This window comes from Helianthus annuus, chromosome 2 (assembly GCF_002127325.2).
Source record: "Helianthus annuus cultivar XRQ/B chromosome 2, HanXRQr2.0-SUNRISE, whole genome shotgun sequence".
Classification (NCBI taxonomy): domain Eukaryota; kingdom Viridiplantae; phylum Streptophyta; class Magnoliopsida; order Asterales; family Asteraceae; genus Helianthus; species Helianthus annuus.
In genome coordinates, this window is record NC_035434.2 from 173,481,907 (window position 1) to 173,501,815 (window position 19,909).

At 33.8% G+C, this 19,909-nt stretch overlaps 1 protein-coding gene across 1 annotated transcript; it reads left to right on the forward strand.

Moving 5' to 3' along the window:
• Positions 1-11,964: 11,964 nt before the first annotated feature.
• Positions 11,965-16,034, forward strand: LOC110927308 (cyclin-dependent kinase inhibitor 4). Its single transcript, XM_022170970.2, has 3 exons — positions 11,965-12,519; positions 14,616-14,822; positions 15,700-16,034. The coding sequence occupies exons 1-3, from the start codon at positions 12,122-12,124 to the stop codon at positions 15,779-15,781; spliced, it is 687 nt and encodes a 228-aa protein (XP_022026662.1). The 5' UTR covers positions 11,965-12,121; the 3' UTR covers positions 15,782-16,034.
• The last annotated feature ends 3,875 nt before the right edge of the window (positions 16,035-19,909 follow it).

A 19,909-nucleotide genomic window follows, 5' to 3' on the forward strand; every position in this document is an offset into this window, starting at 1 on the left:
CCGATAATCGATGCACATTCGGAACGACCCGTCCTTCTTTTTGACGAAAAGGACTGGTGCGCCCCATGGAGAAGTGCTCGGGCGAATGAAGCCTTTTTCAAGTAACTCTTGGAGTTGGTTTGAGAGTTCTCGCATCTCAGATGGAGCGAGTCGGTACGGAGCTTTGGCCACTGGGTTGGCTCCTGGAATAAGGTCGATTCGAAAGTCGATATCACGATTTGGAGGTAATCCAGGAAGATCATCAGGGAACACCTGAGGAAATTCTCGGACAACGGGAACATCCTTGACTTCAACTTTCCTTTTCTTGTCCGTCTCTGCTACAACAATGTTGGCCAAGAAGGCTCGATATTCCTTGCGGAGATATTTGCGAGCTTGAAGACAGGACATGAGCTTGAGATCTTTTGCAGTAGTTTCACCATAAACACATGGAATATGGTGCAGGTACTATATTGAAGTTCGTCAAGGAATAGACGCCCGGATGGAATGACTAGATCTAGAAAGAAAACGGGACGAAAAGTATATGAGAATAGAACGTAGCGAGACTACATGATTAAGAATCTTGTTTGTATATGATGAATACTAATGCTGTGAATGTATGTGGTGGGTGCAGGTTGTACGAATGACAAATTATCATCTTGAGGTGTAGCGATCAAGGTCCGAGTTGCAAGATAGATTGTACGGGTATCCTGGAGTATGTAAAATGTTAGACATAAGTTAAACTTTCATTTTGTAAATGAGTACGAAGGATGCGTATATTGTAAAAAGGTTATTATATAATGAAGTTTCAAGTAAGACAAAACGTTTTTAATGAAAGAAATTTTATGGTACGTAATTCCGCTACGTCTTTTCAGTTAAAGCGTGTTAGGGTGTTACAGTAAACTATTCGAACTCTATATGCTATATCAAACTCGTGTACTCACCTTTACATTATATGTATTGACTTTACTTTAACGTATGTGACAGGTGTTTAAGGTGTTAGCTTGCTAGGAAAGCGAGGCAATAATAAAGCTTTAGAGCCCATCTAGTAGTTGTAGGTCGTAGCCTACCTAGGGGTCTCTAGAAGCAAATAAACGCTGGCCATGGAACCGTTGGAGTTGTTCGATCAAGCATCTATGGCAATAGTTGTCTGTAGATCTTGTCCGGATGAGTCTAAAGGACTCTGGGCAGTATTTGAACAATTTGGTCTGTAATAATTTAAATCTGAGTTGTCGGAACAGTACTACTTGTTTAGTTGTATTCTATGATAACTTGTTTATTTATTTGGGATACGGTATGGGACGTATCATTTAACTGAATTTGTAATAATAGTTGTTGTGGAAACTTCTGAACAATCTGTTTCGCTCAGTGCCGCGCCCCGATGATTCCGCCATCGGTTGGGGTGTGACAGATAAAAATTCCCTTGATAGGTATATCGGGCAAACGACTTTAAAAGGTTGTTTAGAAACAAGCCATTAGATTAAATGATTACTTTGTATATGTATGCAAGCGAAAAGTATGATTTTTACGAGTCAAGGTCCTTAAAAATGCGTAAATACCCTTAACGGGTCAAAATAACATTTAAGTGGAAATGGGTTGGGATGTTGTAAGAAATCCGTGATTGGGACCTTATATGACAGATGACGTTGAAATTATAAGATTCATGAGGAATTTAGGTTAAACAATCAAGTTATGTATATATGCATGAACGGGTCAAAATTTGGTAAAAGGGTAATAAGCTGAAGGTTTAGAAGTCATAAATTATGGTAGTCCAAATATTGGATTTTCACTCCATGTGATGGAGAATTAAATTACGGTTGTGTAGAAAAAAGAATCGAGTAAAACGGATAAACGGTTTGAAAGTTACGGCCGTTTTCGTAAAAATAATAAGCTGAAAATGTATAAGTTAAGAACTTCCTTAACCCGGATGTTAAATTTCAGGTTCACATGATAGAATGTTAATTTACGATCATGTAGGAAGAAATGGGAGGTAAAACAGACAAACGGTTTGAAAGTTATGGCCGTTTTCGTAAAAAGGATTAAACCGGTAAATCTGTAGCTGGGCTGCAGCGTAACCTACGGCTCAGTGTAGGCTACGGTACTGGAAGGGCTGTTTTGTTGATTAATCTGTAGTTGGGCTGCAGCGTAACCTACGGCTCAGCGTAGGCTATGGTACTGGAGGGGCTGTTTTATTGATTATTAATGGACTGTAAGCTACGGTCTGTAGACTGTAGCCTACGACATGATTGATAAAATTGTTATATGTTGTGGTTTGATGGTGTATGAGGTAAATTATGATATTTAACAACTTTTTACACTTATAATACTAACATTTAAAGTTTTTAAATGTGGTTTGGGTCTCTAAGTATAGGGAACTCATTCTAATCAATTTCTAAAGCCTTATAAACAATGTTAAGATAAATTTGATATTAAGAAAGATAAGGAAGGCATGTATATTTATGAAAGGATGAGAATGTAAATCGTTGTGATAAAAGATTATGATCTACACGATACGGTATGATCGTCAAGGACGATGATGTATAAAGTATGCATTATAAAGTGAATGTAATATGCTAACATGAGTTCCAATATGATGAAGAGATGTGAAAAGTCAAGGAGGAAACTTATTTATGTTTATAATGTGTGCTAACGTTATGAATGTATGTGGTGAGCGCAGGTTGATCGGGTCACGGAGGATTAACAAGGGACAGAGATCATGGACCGAGTCACATGAAGGATTGTACGGGGTGTCTAAGAATGTAATTTGTTATACATAAGTTATGTTTTATTCTATATTGAGTTAGTTTGATGTATTCAATATAAATGAGTTATTTTAAAAGTGAACTTTCAAGTAAGACATAAGTTTTATAATGAAAGAAATTTTATGGCATGAACTTCCGCTGCGAATTTTGTCAATTACGTGTTAGGGTCTTACATAAGCGTATTTAGTACAGAAGCTCGAGCTTCAATTATCGAGCTTGCGAGCCTAAACGAGTCTATTATTTATATATTTTTATATTAAATATACTAATTAGTAGATAATAAACGAGCCTAGCCTGAGCTGAGTTCGAGCTTACTAAGTTATTTACGAGCCAAGATCGAGCTTTGAAAATAAAGCTCATATCAAGTCGAGCTCGTGCTCGAGCTCTCGTAAGTTAATCGCGCTCGAGTCTGGCCGAGCTTGGGCTCAGCTCGGCCCGGCTTGTTTGCACCCCTTGCTTTAATATATCATTTTAATTGGATTTTTAACTTATAAATTGTGTAATGGGCTTTTAATAAAACTTTTAGATGATTGTGCAGTGAGTTTTTAATAAAACTTTTTGATGATAAAGGTGTTGGACTTTTTAAATTTCGAGTAGCAACATAATTTTATTCAGAGGTAGTGTAATATAAAAAAAAACGTAACAAAAAAAGGACACTTCGCCGGAAAAGTACCCCTAATAATACACTGCATCCGCCACTACTTGCATGTAAGGTTATAAATGTAACCATCCTTTATGTTTCGTATGAATGAAAATGATTAATTGAGTCTCTTCCAAATATATCTAATTCATTAAACATCAATTTAAAAACGATTCGGTTCGTATCAAATTCATTACAACATCAATTACATAATCAACATTCATCCCACTCATCCAAGTGTTTTTTCTAATGATATGCCTTCAAATCCACAATAAATCAAGGCAGTGGCGCAGGTTAGAAGGGGCCAGGGGAGCGCCCGACCCCCTGAACTTTTCGCTCAATAGTGTTATATATGTAGCTTCCGTATATAAATTTTTGGATATATACGTTTTCGACCACCCCGTCGAAAATCTCAAGTTTCGCCACTGAATCAAGGGATTGCTTTTCTTCTGGCAGTTGGTAAGTTGACTTTAAAATACAGATGGGTGTCCCTTGTCAATGGCATGTACATGAGGAGTCAGGAGTGTATCTACATAAAAGTAAGAGGGTTGCGCGGGTTAAGTAATAGGTCAAAACAAGGTTGAGTCGATACATTTTTTTTATAATGCGGGTTATGTTGAATTGATCCATAAACATTTTTCTAGGGATACCATTCATAAAGTTATATAAAACAACTTAAAGTTAAATTACAATACGAAATGGAAAGGTTAAGGTTGGTTACAATTGAAACAAGAGGAAATAACATGAGCGTGGAAGAAGAAGAATGGCTGTTGAGGTTTGGTTTCTCATGAGTACCCTAAAATATATTACGAGTTTCCCCTTAGAAAACTCGTATGTCTCACATTGTACAATAGCCCAAGCACTCAAGCAGCGTGTACTACCGGAGAAGACCCGAGTGACTGAAATTGTACATGAAATGAGCAGCAAAACCGAACTTTTATCATTCAAAGCTTTATTTTACGCTTATGTTGTATTTGTTGTGAGTTTTTGATGGTATTGGACTTTGATCATCTTTTTTTTTTTTGTATTTCAATCTTTATATTTTTCTATATAGATGTTAATATTTTATAAGACTAAATGAGCTAAATCAAAATAAAAAACGTATGGATTATAATAGGTAGTGTTGAGGAGAAAAATTAATAAATAATAATCACGTTTCATAATTGTTTTAACCGAAGTAAAAACGTAATATTAGATAGTAACCAATATTTATATATGTTCCATTAGATCATTCAACTTTATATAAAAAAACTAACACTTGTGTAAAAAATCACAATATTGAAATACATGCACCAAATGAAGTTAAGTGACTTTATTGCAACACTTGAAAAAATGTTACTATTCGTTAAATTACTAAAACAATAAACTCATATCTTATAAAAACTATAAGTGTTGATTCACAACAATACAGCTTATATAAGACGATAATTATCATAGATGAGTTAAATTGTCTTGTGGTTGTTACATGTAAATGTTTATGTAACTGGTGTGAAATAACAATTAGCCCGGAGGTTATGGATCGGGTGAGAAAGGTGTGTAGGCAAGCAGGGCCGGCCCTGAGAATTCGTGTACCTTGTTCGAGCTCGAAAAAATATGCCCTTAGGCCTTAAAGAAATTAGGTATTGGGCTCACTAAAGGTCTAAACCTAATGCCAAAGGGGTTAATAACTAATCTAAAGTATGAGAATAGTTTTGTAAGTGGGCCTATGTTGGTGTTTGTATGAGTGTACCCTATCAAAAAAAATATTTTACATATACATATCGGATTTTTTTCATAAAAAAATATGCCCCTCAAAATGTCGGGCCCTGGCCGGTGGTCCTCCCCGCCCACCCCCAGGGCCGGCCATGTAGGCAAGTATATACATAGAAAAAAAGGTCCATGAAAATGTAAGGCGCCTTGTTTAGATGGTCACGGTCATGTTTGGTCAATTTTGACGAAAACTTTGGACGAAACTGTTAACAATGTTTGACAAACGACAAACAAATCTGGCTAAGTTGGGTATTCGGCCTTGTCTATACGGTTTTAATCATTTGATGAGTCGATATTGACAGTTTAAACCTATTTTCTTTTTAAAAATTCTCAAAATTATTAGTTTTTTTTTTTCATTATATTTTCTGAAATCATATTGGGCTTTAACAATATAACACACACATATAGCTTAATATTTATAAAATAAAAACTAATGATAAAATTAAGGTTTAATAGCCGGTATGCTTTACCAGCCGTTCAATGTTCTAATCAGACCGAATCACTAAACTGTCAAACCATAAAAACCAGATCGTGAACTAAGTTGTTTAAACTTTAAACTGGCCAAGCTTGTTCTAACGTGCACACTTGTCGTAGCGCGATTGAAATTAAAAAAAAAAAAAAAAAGACAAATGTGAGCAAGATCGAAGGCATGATTGGATGATTGTGGTGGGGTGCCCGATTGTTGAGGGGTCTTCGTTTGGTGGAGGGTCTCCGGTCAAAACCCCTCCCTCACTTTCATTTCACTTAAATCATTTAGGGGCTGTTTGTTTGCCACTGAATGGTTCCATTCAGAGGAAACATCTGAACCAGTCAGAGGCATAAGTGTTTGGTTCGGTAAAAAGCCCACCTCTGAATGGTTCTATTCAGATCTGATTCATTCAGATTTTATTAGTCGCTGAATGGAAGTTCTCTCAAAAATACCCTTTGCCCTAAAAAAAAGAAACCTGTACATCGACGCCTCCATCACGCCTCCATCTCCATCTCCGCCTCCTCCCTCCACCGGCCTCCTCCACCACGTCGCACCTGCTCCACCTCGTCGGCCTCCTCCACCACATCGCACCTGCTCCACCTCATCGGCCTTCTCCACCACATCGCACCTCTCATCTGCCGCTGTTGTCTACCAGGTATGTTCCGATCTTCAGCCAATGTTCCGATCTTGATTGTTTTTGTTTCATAAAAATGGGTTCTAAATTTGTGGGTTTGATTTCTTGTTTTGACTTTGCTCCCCTTATTTGAAGATATAATATATTAATGTAGTGAAAACAGACCACTAAACAAAAACAGCTATATTTCATTCATCACAAATTAGTTTAGAGGGGTAAAAATGTCATTTTACACAGTCATTCAGAGGTGCAACCAAACAGCATTTTACTGGTTCAACACTTACTAGTTCAGAGCCTCTTACCCATTCAGACCTCTTATTCATTCAACACTTATTGGTTCAGATGTTGCCAAACAGCCCCTTAATAGATTTATAATAAATCACATTTTAACTTTAAAACATTTAAACTAATTAAATCCCCTTCTACAAAACATTAAATACAAAATACATTGTTTTATATATAAGTTTCTTCCAAATTGATTATAATGTTACGTTTGATACATTTTCATACATTTACTCAATATGATTACAAACTAATGGCAGGTAGACCAGCAACAAGCTGCGCCGCTACCCCTTTCCGAATAGCAAACCCTACCCTATTAAACACAAAATTCTGCCCCTTAACATGTGCGGTGTTACTGCTTACCACCTGTTGAACCCGCTCTAGGAACCGCACCGGTCAGGGGCGAGAGCGCCAATTGTATCGAAAGCGAACTGGACGAACACGTGTTGATTCTCGATGCAAGCTTTTTCGTGTTTAGCTACTTTGCCCGCCTTTGCCTTGGTTATTGCCTGTCCCGCCACAAACCCGTGGTCCCTTAGCCCAACGAGTGGGGACACACCTGTCAAATCGACACACGCGTGTTTCCCTCCTTCCCATCCAAAAACAAGAATGTCAGCGGGCCGTAGCGTAGATCTCCCTTCTAATGGATCAGTCAAGAAGTTCACCGGAGCTTCCTTTTTTGCCGAGATCCCTGCTCGCTTAAGAACATCGTACAACACATCTCGAACTAAATCATGTCGATACTTAAAGCCCGGTAATCATGTCGATACTTATAATGTTTAAAACTAATGAAGCTAGTCAGCTAGAAAACGTGACTTTTATTCATTCTGAATCCCATGCATGCAAGTTATGAAACTCACAAAAAGGTTATTCTAAAAAGTTTTTAAGTTAAACAAATGTTATTTAAATGTTTCTAATTTTAATAAATTATTGTGAAAATATCCTGCAATTTTATGTTATTTTATTTTCTATGTTATTTCCAAGAATATTCACAACATTATTATTATTGTCATTATGAAAACTAGGTGTCCAATACATTATTTTCGTCTTCTGGTTACGAGAGCTTCAAAAGTTTTCATATAATATCTATGTTCATCGTTCATTTATGACTGCTAACATGTCTCCTATGCATAATTATATTATCCTGTGGTTCTTTTTCTTTTCCTTTAAATAATTTATAACTTATTTCTCTCTCACACTTTACGTAAATAATTACTTGTTCAATTTTCTACTATTGTATCGAATGATTTGAATTTGTTAGCTTGCCAAATAATAAACTTTTAAAAACGAACAAACATATCTTTAAAATCTCACTTGTATCAATTTTAATGATGGGTAGGTAGTACGTAGATAATGAAATGAGGCCAAATTTTTATTTGTCTCTAAAGAGATAGAGAGCGAGCGATACGCCTACAACTTTAAAGTTGATGTAATAAGAGTACAACTTTAAAGTTGATACCAAATTGTAACAAAATTTATTTAATAACTTTTTTTTTTATCAAATTGGATTTTTTTTTTCATTCCAATTATCAGGGCAAATTACATAAGGATAGCAGGTAGACGAGCAACAAACTGCGCCGCCATCCATTTCTGAATAGAAAACCCTAATCAACTAAAAACAAAGCCTCGCCTCTGAGGGGTCGAAAAGTTGTTTTGGACCACACGCTGAACTCTGGACAAGAAAACGAACTGTCTCTGGCGCCAAATAGCCAAACGTGTCAAACGCTAGGGGGACAAAGGCATGCTGATTATCCTCACAAGCTTTCGCGTGCTTTTCCACCTTATTCAACTTTGCTTTTAGTACCACTTGCCCCGCCACAAACCCATTTTCCCGGAACCCGGCTAGGGGGGATACACCTGTGGGATCGACACAAGCATGTTTCTCGCCCTCCCAGCCAAAAACTAGCACGTCAGCCGGGCATAGGGTGGATCTCCCCTCCGACGGGTTTGTAAGAAAATTAACCGGTGCCTCTTTCTTTGCCGAGATCCCTGCTCGTCTGAGAATATCCATTAACGCGTCTCGAACAAAGTCATGGCGATACTTAAACCCCGGCAACTCTCTACAGTGTAACGCATGCTCCCCGTATTTATCCAGGCATGCTTTACGACAGACTGGGTAAGTTTCATCATTCGGGAACATAGGGATCATCAAACGGTACTTAAGGATTGACCGGTACTCCACCGCTGACATACGTTGACCCAAACCTTCAATAGGAATAACAGTTAAGAAATCTTGAGCGTGAGGCCTCTGTAGGCATTCAATGACGGCTTTCTGGCGGGGGGACAAATGGAAATCTTCCCCCAAACTTTGTGCGATTCGACAACAAAGGGCATTCGCCAAAGTTTTCTGTGGCTTTTTGGGGGCGGTGTCCTTGTTAAAGAAACCGCCGAGATCAAAGTCAGGTAGAGATTCATGCAAGCATTCCAAGGCGCTGTCATAATCCGGATCAATGTTAGCAACCCCGCTGTTACGTAATATGTGGTCCTGCAACTCCCAAGATTGAGACCTGGAAGCTACAAAGGTATAGGCAGCCACATCCCGGGCCGAGAAAAGGCCCAACCCACCAAGCCGCATTGGCAATGTCGCGATCCGCCACTGTAGTTCACCAAAAAAAGGACCCCCACATACGACAATGTCTTCTATTGCCTCCCAAAGGCCTTTATCAAAACATGAAACAACATCATCCACAAAGGGGGGACTGGCAAGTTCGCAAACCAAAAAGCAACTTTGCAACCCCCATACAAGATCTAAGCGAAAGAAATTCGCTTTGAGGATCCCGCAACAAGGAAAGGTGCCCCGTAAGAGTTTCAAAATTTTAAGGCTTGTTTTGAAAAGATCATAAGAGTCAATTCCAGGTCCTTTCAAAATTTTAAGGCTTGTTTTGAAAAGATCATAAGAGTCAATTCCAGGTCCTTTTATCATTTAAAATAGAAATCATAAGTCAAATACAAGGAGCAAATTCAAATTTCTAGGTTTATTTTGAAAAGATCATAAGAGTCAATTTTAGGTTCTTTTATCATTTAAAATAGAAAGAATAACGTCAAAGACAAGGAGCAAATAACAAAAATAAATACCTTTCTTTTAAAATTAGTATTTTTATAAACTTTTTTTTAATACAACTATTGAGTTAATTGTAATGTTTTTACAAAGTAGAATACATTCATACATAATGAAATTATAATATATTTAGTGAAAAAAACACTTTAGCAATTGTAAGACAATTTTTTTAGATATTGAAATAATTGCAATACATTTTTGTAGATAATGAAATAAAAAAGATATCTATAAAATATTTTTGAAAAATTAGATAAAGATTATTGTTTCGATCCAAATTAAACAAAAAAGATGTTTCTTACCAAGAAATCATTTTTAATAATTTTTATTATTAGAATCTGAATAATATCTGATGGTAACAACTAACAATATATTTATACAACTAATAATATTTGAAAAAAAAAGAATAACAGCAATATAATTAATTATACAACTAATAATATTTGCAAAAAATAAATAATAACATATTATAAAAAAACATTAATTTGAATGGCTAGAAGGATACTTATCAATATTTATGGATGATAATATGCATTTAAGATCACCACACAAATAAATACACTTAGAAATAGTGTATGTTTTAATCTAATGAAGGTGTGTAGAGTAACTGTAAATCATATGTGATCCTAAAAAAAGTAATGTTAATGAACAAGTTATAAAGTTCATAAGAATTGATTTAATCATTTTTTTTATTCTTTCCTTTTAAATAACACAAGTGATGTTTTTTTTATTCTTTTCTTTTACATAACACAAGTGTTACATGTAGTTTTAACAATATCTTCGTATAAACATTAATGTCAAATATTAAATCACTTTTTTTTAACATTCACTTTCATAAATATTAAATCACTTACAATATCCATTTAGTTTATTGATTTTTACTAACCAACTTTGTTTGTTTTTATCTTTTGCGATATTTATTATTGTTAATGTTAATTGTTAATACGCCTTTATTAAATGTAAACAAATGTACAGGCATAGATAGGTAATAAAAAGAAAAAAACACACAAACTTTTTGCATTTATGTTCATTTTAGTATTATTATATTATTTTTAAAAGTTATAAAGAATAATTAGAAAAAAACTATTAATATGATATCTTGCCAAGCTAATTTTAATAATTATTTTTTTATATGCCAAATTATCACCAATCATTACATGCTATTTTTTTCTAAACAAATATCGTTTATGTAAATATTTTTGGTTATGATCTATATAATATTAAGGAGCAAAAAGGTTAAGAACATGTTTGATGTTTCCTTTTAAAGGGTGATTTAATACCATAACTCCAAAAGGATAAACTCTCTCACACACGAAAACCCTATAAGGTCATGTGTAGTCATAAAGCTTCTTGTGGGGCGTTATGCGAGACGTGTCGTGCCACGTCATACGAGGGCTTTATGGGGCGTTATATCATTAGAGCCCGTAGTCATAAAGCCCCTACCCATCATTACCTATTTAATAGTTTTCAATTTTAATAATTAATTATAAAAAGCCCTGTTTAAATTTGATTGGTCCAAATTTTGAAAACTTCCCCCATACCAGCGCTATATAGATCGCGCTCCCCCACTTTTTTTGCCTCATAACGCTGCCCGTAGTGGTGTGCCAGGCGTTATGAGGGCGTTATAAGAGAAAAGGGCGCCATATAAAGCCCCACTACGCATTACCTAAAAGATAACTAAAACACACACAAAAACCCTATAAAAGTTAACTATAACACATTTATTTATTTAAACAACGTCTTAAAAAACTGAAACGAATAACTAAAAAACAAATTTTTTAAAATAAAGTAAAAAAACTGATTAACTGAAAAACATTTTTTAAAATAAAGTAAAAAAAAATCTGATTTTGATAAATTTAAAAAAAAAGTGTAGATCAAAATGTGGACTTAAAAAAATATGTTTAAAGTAGAAACCTTTCTTATCCAAAACCTAAAAATAATTTTTTTTCTAAAAACTATACTTTCAGATACAAGACTGATTTGTTGTAAAAGAAAACAATAAAAGAACAATAATACGATACCATTTCTATCGATAACAAATTAACTAAATAAATATATATCATAAAAAACCTTGTCATCAAAATTTAGAAATGGGTAGCAACGCAGCTTGTTGCTCGTCTACCTGCCATTAGTTTGTAATCGTATTGAGTTTGTTTATTATTTAATGGCTAAAGTTACACAAAAACAATTAGAATTTAAAAAACCATACTCTCAAAAACAAGACTGTTTTGATGTAAAAAAAAAAAAAACATATATTATATTATTTTAAGTATAAAATAACAATAACACAATCCCATTTCCATCAATAACAATTAAATTTAAAAATAAAAACCTCAAATAAATACCCTTTTAAATAGTTAAAACCCCATATATATATATTCAACACACGACACAAGCTAAAAAAAAGTCATTTCAATTTTTCAACTTTCAAACGGCTCCTCTCTCCGCTCCAAACCACCACCACCGGAAACCAAACTCTCCGACAACTTTCCGATCATAAAACCACCGGAAAACTCACCGGAGTTCACAAACCGTCACCAACTGGACCCAAAACATGGGCAAATACATGAGGAGGAAGAATAAAACGTCAGGTAAAGTGTCGCTAATGGAAGTTCCGTCACTAAACGGCGTTCTCACTCGTGCGAAAACCCTAGCTCTTCAAAACGCCGCCGTTTCGTCCGTTGGAGCTGGCTCGTATATCCAGCTACGCAGCCGCCGGCTCGTTAAGCCGAATTTGGTGAAGAAACAGAAGGTGACGTGTGTTGATTCGGTAAACCCTAGAAAATTAGGAGTTGTTGATTCCGTGAAATTAGAGGTTGATTCGTCAAATGTGAAGGTTAATTTGGTTAATTCTGTTGAGAAATTGGGTGAAAAAGAGGACATTTGTAGAGAATTTGGTGATGAAGAAGGTTCAATTGGGGAAAATATGGTGGAGATTGAAGGAAGAGAAAGGTATTTTTTTTTATATATTTTTTTCTTTGTTTTTTTTTTTTTTTTTTTTGTGTGTGATTATGTGTTTTAATTAATTTGAATTTGAATTTGATGATTTGTTTTTTTGTTTTTTAAATAGGAAATTAGGATTTTTTTTTTAATCCTTTTTTATGCTGTGAAATTCTATGATCAGAGGCAGGTGGTGTTTACTGATTCAGTTTTTTAAATCAGATATTTTCACCAATGGAGTTTCTTTAAATCTTTAATAATCATAAAAGAATTTTTTATTAACTGCCTGTATTTTTTTTTTTTAGCTCAGTGGAAGGCATAAAATAGGGTTTGATCATAATTTTTTTTATTTGCTTGTTATGAATTTAATTTTTGCTCAGCTGAATGCATAAATCAGGGTTTCTTGATTAAAGGAGCAAAAAAAAATAAAAATTAAATCATGTTATGTTTGGTTAAATTTAAAGCTTATTAGGCCTATAACCTTAAAATATTATTCATTTTTTTGAAAACAAATTGGCAATCTTTGTAGATATGAAGTGATAAACAATTAAATATTTAAACATGCATGAAAAGTGATTTATAAAAGGGCTTTTCAGTTGTCTGTCATTCTCTGTTTGTATCCGGAGTATGCTAAGAAAGTGAAGTTTAAAAGTGTTTAAAAGTTATCTTTTTTATCTTTTTTTTTCTGTATTATTTTCCCCCATGTCTGTAAAAAGCTCTGAGTTTTCATGGTAGAAATGACTTATGGTTTCTGGGTACATCAACTCTGTTTTATATAATTATATGTTCATTGAGTGCCTCAATCATTGCTTCATTATTTAGGGTAAAAAACTATTCAATGTGAATTTAGGATTCTTGTAGGTACAAGTCTCTGACTTTGCTGATATTTGATTGTTTCTTGATTTCTGAATTTAGTGTTAAAACTTAAAAAATCATGTTCTTGCTTACTTGGTTTGCTAGTTTTATCGAAACCGAAAAGTTTCGTGTTTTTTTTTTTTTTTAATCTTTTGATTAACAGAAAGTGTTGTTAACTGTTAAGATTGGATGCAGAAACAGTATTAGTCTTGATTTATGTTTCTTTATAACCATTGAACTTTCTAATTTGTCTGTTTGCATTGTTTGCACTTTAAGCACTTATGTGAATGGTCTAACAACATTAGATTATTAGTTTTCATACATCAAGTAATTGTTCTTCTCTTTTGGTTCTATTCATCGGTTTCTTTTGGAAAAATTACAAGTTTTGTCCTTTATCTTAATACTACTTATCAAGCGGTGTCCTTTTTAACAAATTTTGACAAGTTTTGCCCTTTACAAGGAATTTTGTTGCACGTTTTGTCCTTTATGCTTAACCCAGTTAGATTTTCTTGTTAAATCTTGTCACCCAAAGGTGTTTTAGTCTTTTTACCCATTTATTTCAAGAGTCAACCCTAAAATATTTTGTTTTATTCTTGTAAATAATATTAAATAAATGGGTAAAAAGACTAATATACCCTTTGGTGACAAGATTTAACAAGAAAATCTAACTGGGTTAAGCCTGAAAGACAAAACGTGCAACAAAATTTCTTGTAAAGGGCAAAACTTGTCAAAATTCGTTAAAAAGGACACCGCCTGATAAGTGGTAATAAGATAAAGGACAAAACTTGTAATTTTTCCGTTTCTTTTTGTATATTATAAACATAATAGCGCTGGAATCGGTTTCTTTAAACATGCAGATAATTCTCTTAAATGAAATATATTTTTGGTTATAGCTTGAATATACTTGACCCCTTATATCTAGTGAATATTATTACTGTGGTGTCTGTAATGTTTACAAAAACCTCTTTGGAACTTGTTATTCTCAGAATTTTATTCCATTCTTGTGATGCTTGTTTGTCTCTAAAGGAAACAAACATTGTATCGACTATTTACGCAACGATTGTGCTACTGCTATTGTCTGCATGTGCTATCCTTGTTGTGTCATTACAAGTTAAATTAACTTTGTCTTTAACTGTTCTGAGGATCTTGTGTTAGTTTTTTCCGTCTTTTTAATTGCCCCTTTTAGCCGTTTTATTCTATGAATTCGTTAAATTTCCGAACTTTATATAATGTTGGCTGCATTGTGATAATAGGACTACACGAGAGAGCACACCATGCAGTTTGATTAGAGATCCTGATGCCATAAAGATTCCCGGTTCGTCCACAAAGTCAACGAGACCTACCGAAGCCAAATACAGAGTACAAGAAGATACGTCACCTAGGCAAATCCCGTCAACTAGTGAAATGGAAGAGTTCTTCACGGGCCCAGAAAAGCAACAGCAACAGTTATTTATTGAAAAGTACGTCTACTTGTTAATCTTAGAGGTGCCAAAATGGACTCTTTGGGTGTAGACATGTACAAAAAAAAAAAACGGCTCGAAAAAAAAGCGATCCGGTTTGTAAAAAGACCGGTTTTTGAAAAACCGGTTTCAAACCGACTTGACCCGATGGTTCGGATACCAATTTATTATCTCGATCTTTGAAACCGGTTAAAGACTGGTTCGTTTGTAAAAAAACGGTGTTTTTAATCCCAAACCGGTTGTTACCAGTTCAGGTTCACATCTCCTTAAACCGGTTTACAGTCCAAACCGGGTTTTTTGCCCAAAAAAAAACAGCTCGGTTAAAAAACCGGACCGGTTTTTAAAAAAAAAAGCGATTTGTCCACCTCTAGTTGGGCCGGGATTGGGCAACAGGTGAAAAAACGGGTTCAGGTCAAGACGGGTATTTTAGTGTGTGTTGAAATGGACCGATCGGATATGGCAGCTGGAAATACTTTTGGTCCAAATTCTTTTTATTTTTTTTATTTTTGTAAACAATCAGTGTTTTATGAATTTAAAAGCAAGATTTTGTATTTGTTGACCAAAAATACACTTTGTGCGACTTCGAACGCGTTTATTTTTTATCTTAAATTCAGCGTTTTTTGTTTTTTCAAAATATTACCAATGTACATCCGCTCCTGTCCCCTTTGGTCAGTTTTTTGTACATCCTAGGCATTAATACATGGGGTTTTTTTGTCATGTGTGGGTCACTATGTAGACTTTTTGTATCGTTCGGGTCATTATCAACTGTAAAAAAAAAAAAATTGTTCCGCTTGTAAATTGTAATATCATTAGATACGTGGTTGACCCATTCATAAGTAAACGGGTCGTCATTGATTAATTAATTTATGTTTTGTAGGTACAACTTTGATCCGGTGAACGACAAACCACTACCTGGGCGATACGAATGGGTGAAACTTGATGATGCGAAGAAGCGTTAAAGTTAATTAACCGCTCGAGATTAGCACAACTGAAGATATGGGTAGGGTTAGATTTAATTTAGATTTTAATCTTTATGTGAGGACAGTAGAGTAATTAATTCTTAAACTCCCCTATTCTTGTTTTGTTTGTAAAGAAAGAAGCGTAGCGGGTCCCGTCGAAAACCCGAGTGCAAAATGTAGATTAGAAGATCTGTAACATAAGAAAAAAAAGAGCTTCTAAGTTCTAACAGTAACAGAAGTAACAGATTATCTACTAAAAGGGAAGTAGAAGAAGAAGATGATGATAATAATAAATAATGATAAATAATAATAAATGATAATGATAATGATGGTTATCTTTATTAAAGGGGATCCAATGACTTTAGAATAATTTGTTTTGTCCTAGTGATTGTTTATATTTTGTAGTGAGTGAATTTTAAGGATTGTCCTTTATTTTTATACCTATATTCAGGCGTTGTCCTTTATGTTCAAAATTGACGAGTTTCGTCCTTTTTTGTTTTCATATTATACACGTTTTGTCCTTTAAGCCTAACGCAGTTAGTTTTTTTTTCAGTTAAATTATGTCATGTGCTTTGCACATGAGGGCATTTTTGTCAATTCAAAGGTTGCAGAAGCTTTGAGCTGTAAATCTGCCGTTGAACTTACCTTTGAATTGACAAAAGTGCTCTCATGTACAAAGCATATGACCAAATTTAACTGAAAAAACTAACTGGGTTAGGCCTAAAGGACAAAACGTGTATGATATGAAAACATAAAGGACAAAACTCGTCAAGTTTGAACATAAAGGACAACGCCTAAAAATAGGTATAAAGATAAAGGACAATGCTTGAAATTCACTCTATTTTGTACTGTTGGAAACATTGAAAGATCCCTTTTCTTCTGATAAAAAATGACCTTTTTACCAATGTTTTTATCTTGTTATGGTGGATTTATATCATTAAATTCATGTGCATACAAAAACACAGAACACAATGAATCTTGAAACACTGTTTGTGTTTGTATGTGACCTACCAGGCCTTTTTAGCAGCTTGTGAGAAATGGTTGGTAATTGTGGGGATGGTGTGGGGTGACTCTCCTGATGAGAAGAATCTTGTTTTCTCAATTATTGTGTCAGACTGTACTTTTATTTTTATTTTTATTATTATTATTATTATTATTATTATTATTATCATTATTATTATATCTATTTTCATTTTATCTTCTCAAGTTTATCCACCAAATGCATGTTTGTTTGCACATTACTTCATGTATTCAATTTTTTTGTTCCTTTTTGAGCAATAATATGGATTCAAAAGTGGTATGGTGAGATAATATGTACAAATAAAAATGTGTAAACATGTCATTTTGTGTGTTAGGGTTGAGGGTGAATTTGTATTCAAGTTGGCCGATAATACCAACTTTAAAAATTCCATCCAATAATCCCAACGTGTAAAAGTTTGGCCGCCATTGATCCTTTTCAAACATATAAGAATTTGGTCTCCTCAATAGATTCAATTACAGCTAGAGACTCCTTAATTGATTTAGGTGCACCTATGTTAGAAAATGATCAGTGGCGGCCAAACTTTTACAAGTTGGGATTATTGGAGGGAATTTTTAAAGTTGAGATTATTATCGGCCAACAAGTGAAACTTAGAATTATTAAAATCCAATATCCCTAATTTTTACTCTTTTGAGTGATAATATGAATTCAAAATACTAAGCTGAAATAAATGTGTAAACATGTCATCTTTGTGTAGGGGTAGGGGTCCTTTGTTATGTTAGGGTTGAGGGTATATTTGTTTTTAATGAATATTTACTTTTTTGAGTGGTAATATGAATTCAAAAGTAGTATGGTGAAATAAATAAGCAAACATGTCATTTTTGTGTAGGGGTCCTTTGTTATGTTAGGGTAGAGGATGAATTTGTATTCAATTTTTTTTTCTTTTTTGAGTGATAATATGAGTTCAAAAGTAGAATGGTTAAATATGTGTAAACATGTCATTTTTTTTGTGTAGGGGGTCCTTTGTTATGTTAGGGTTAAGGATGAATTTGTTTTTTTTTTTTTTTCTTTTTTGAGCAAAAGATATGGATTCCAAAGTAATATGGTGAGATAATAAGTACAACTAAATATGTAAACATGACATATTTTGTGTAGGGGTCCTTTGTTATGTTAGGGTAGGGGTCCTTTGTTAAGTTAGGGTTAAGGGTTGAGGATGAATTGTCCTATTTATTTGTCATTATTATGAATTTGAAATCCCTTTTGACATATTATAGGAAATTAATGGGTTTCTTGATTGTGTATTTCACTAATTTTAAGATGCTAGTGGGAATTTAACCATGATCTATTGCCTCCCACTATTGGTGTAATTTTGACATTACTCTCCCCATTCCAAGAAGCCGCTCATCAACTCACCATATCATGCAAAAGGGTATGATGGTCAATTTGATTGTGGTGCTTTTGCCATTTTCTTCATGTTGGTAGTCATAAACTCATAATGCCCATTTTTGTGTCTTGTTATTATTATTATTATTATTATTATTATTATTATTATTATTATTATTATTATTTTATGTATTATAAGGTTATTATTATTATTATTATTATTATTATTATTATTATTATTTTATGTATTACAAGGTTATTATTTTAGGTGTGCGAGATAAGTCCAGTGCAAGTTTGAATCTTGGATAATGGCTTAATATTATTTGGTCTAGATAAACACAAAAATTATTCTATGTAAAAAAAGTGATATTTTCAAATCATGTGTACGAACACAAACCAATAACAACATCCGATATAGTGGATTCATCATTAATTAGATTCATTTGGGTTTAAAAAAAAATTGTATCCAGGTCAATTAGAGACTACTTAAAGTAACTAATTTACTCTTATAAAATAGGCATGTGTTGAAATATATTCAGTTTCAATTCAATCAATCAAACATATAGTTTATAAACTTTTTTACTAGTCTGTTCTGTTTTTTTATATGTACGTAGACTCGTAGAGGATTAATTTGGATATTGAGTTGGGCTTAGTATGTTGGGCTAGGAATTTTTGGGCTTGGTTGTTGAACACAACACAAGAGATGCTGGTTGGAGGCTTGGGCTTAGCTTATGGGTTGCTCTGTTTATTTGGTCCCTGCTCCGAGTAGAGGTGAACAAATCAGGTTATTTTAATACCCGGTTCCGGATATGATCGGGTATTAAGAGAAACCGGGTAGGGTTCGGGTACGAGTATGAAGGAGAAAATCTATACCCTATGTACCTAGGTAGGGTATGATTGGGTTCGGGTATAAGTTATAATATTATTTAAATAAATTACGATAACATAAATTCACTCAAGTATAAATTATTTGATTTATAATATGCATTTCTAAAAAATATAAAAGTTGTAAGTAAGCATGCAAATATACTTTAAAAATTCGGGTATAACCGGGTAGTGGAACTGAGTATGGGTCCGGGTATTAATGCCCGGTTTTAAAAATAAGCTTTTTTATTATTTTACACAAAGGTAAATTCATTGATAATTAAATTTGGTTTACAATTTGTAAAGATAAATTTCTAAATATTATTTAAATAAATTACGATAACATAAATTCACTCAAGTACAAATTATTTGCTTTATAATATGTAGATTTAATTACATAGTTAGTCCTTGTGGTTTGCACAAAATAACATACTTAGGTACTAATAGTTTAAAATCACCTTCTAGAGTATTAACTTTTCATTTTGTAACGTTTGGAGGTATTAACTTCTAGGGTATTAACATAGTTAGTCCCTGTGACTTACACAAAATAACATACATAGGTACTAATAGAATGTGATTTTAAACCTACAAATAACGTTAATACCTCCAAACGTTACAAAATGAAAAGTTAATACCCTAGAATGTGATTTTAAACTATTAGTACCTAAGTATGTTACTTTGTCCAAACCACATGGACTAACTATGTAATTAACTCTAATATGTATTTCTAAAAAATATAAAAGTTTTAAGTAAGCATACAAATATACTTTAAAAATCCGGGTATTAAAAATATCGGGGTTGGGTAGGGTATAGGGTATAATCGTTGTGGGTATTTTTGGGTATAAATCATGTACGGTTTCGAGTATGGGTATTAAGCTTAAAATGTATATCCATCCATACCC

Bases quoted from the DNA above. Each gene is read 5' to 3' on its own strand.
- LOC110927308 (XM_022170970.2), top strand. From the start codon at position 12,122: ATGGGCAAATACATGAGGAGGAAGAATAAAACGTCAGGTAAAGTGTCG. The intron at 12,520-14,615 runs GTATTTTTTTTT...TTGTGATAATAG, and splicing joins GAGATTGAAGGAAGAGAAAG to GACTACACGAGAGAGCACAC. The intron at 14,823-15,699 runs GTACGTCTACTT...TATGTTTTGTAG, and splicing joins CAACAGTTATTTATTGAAAA to GTACAACTTTGATCCGGTGA.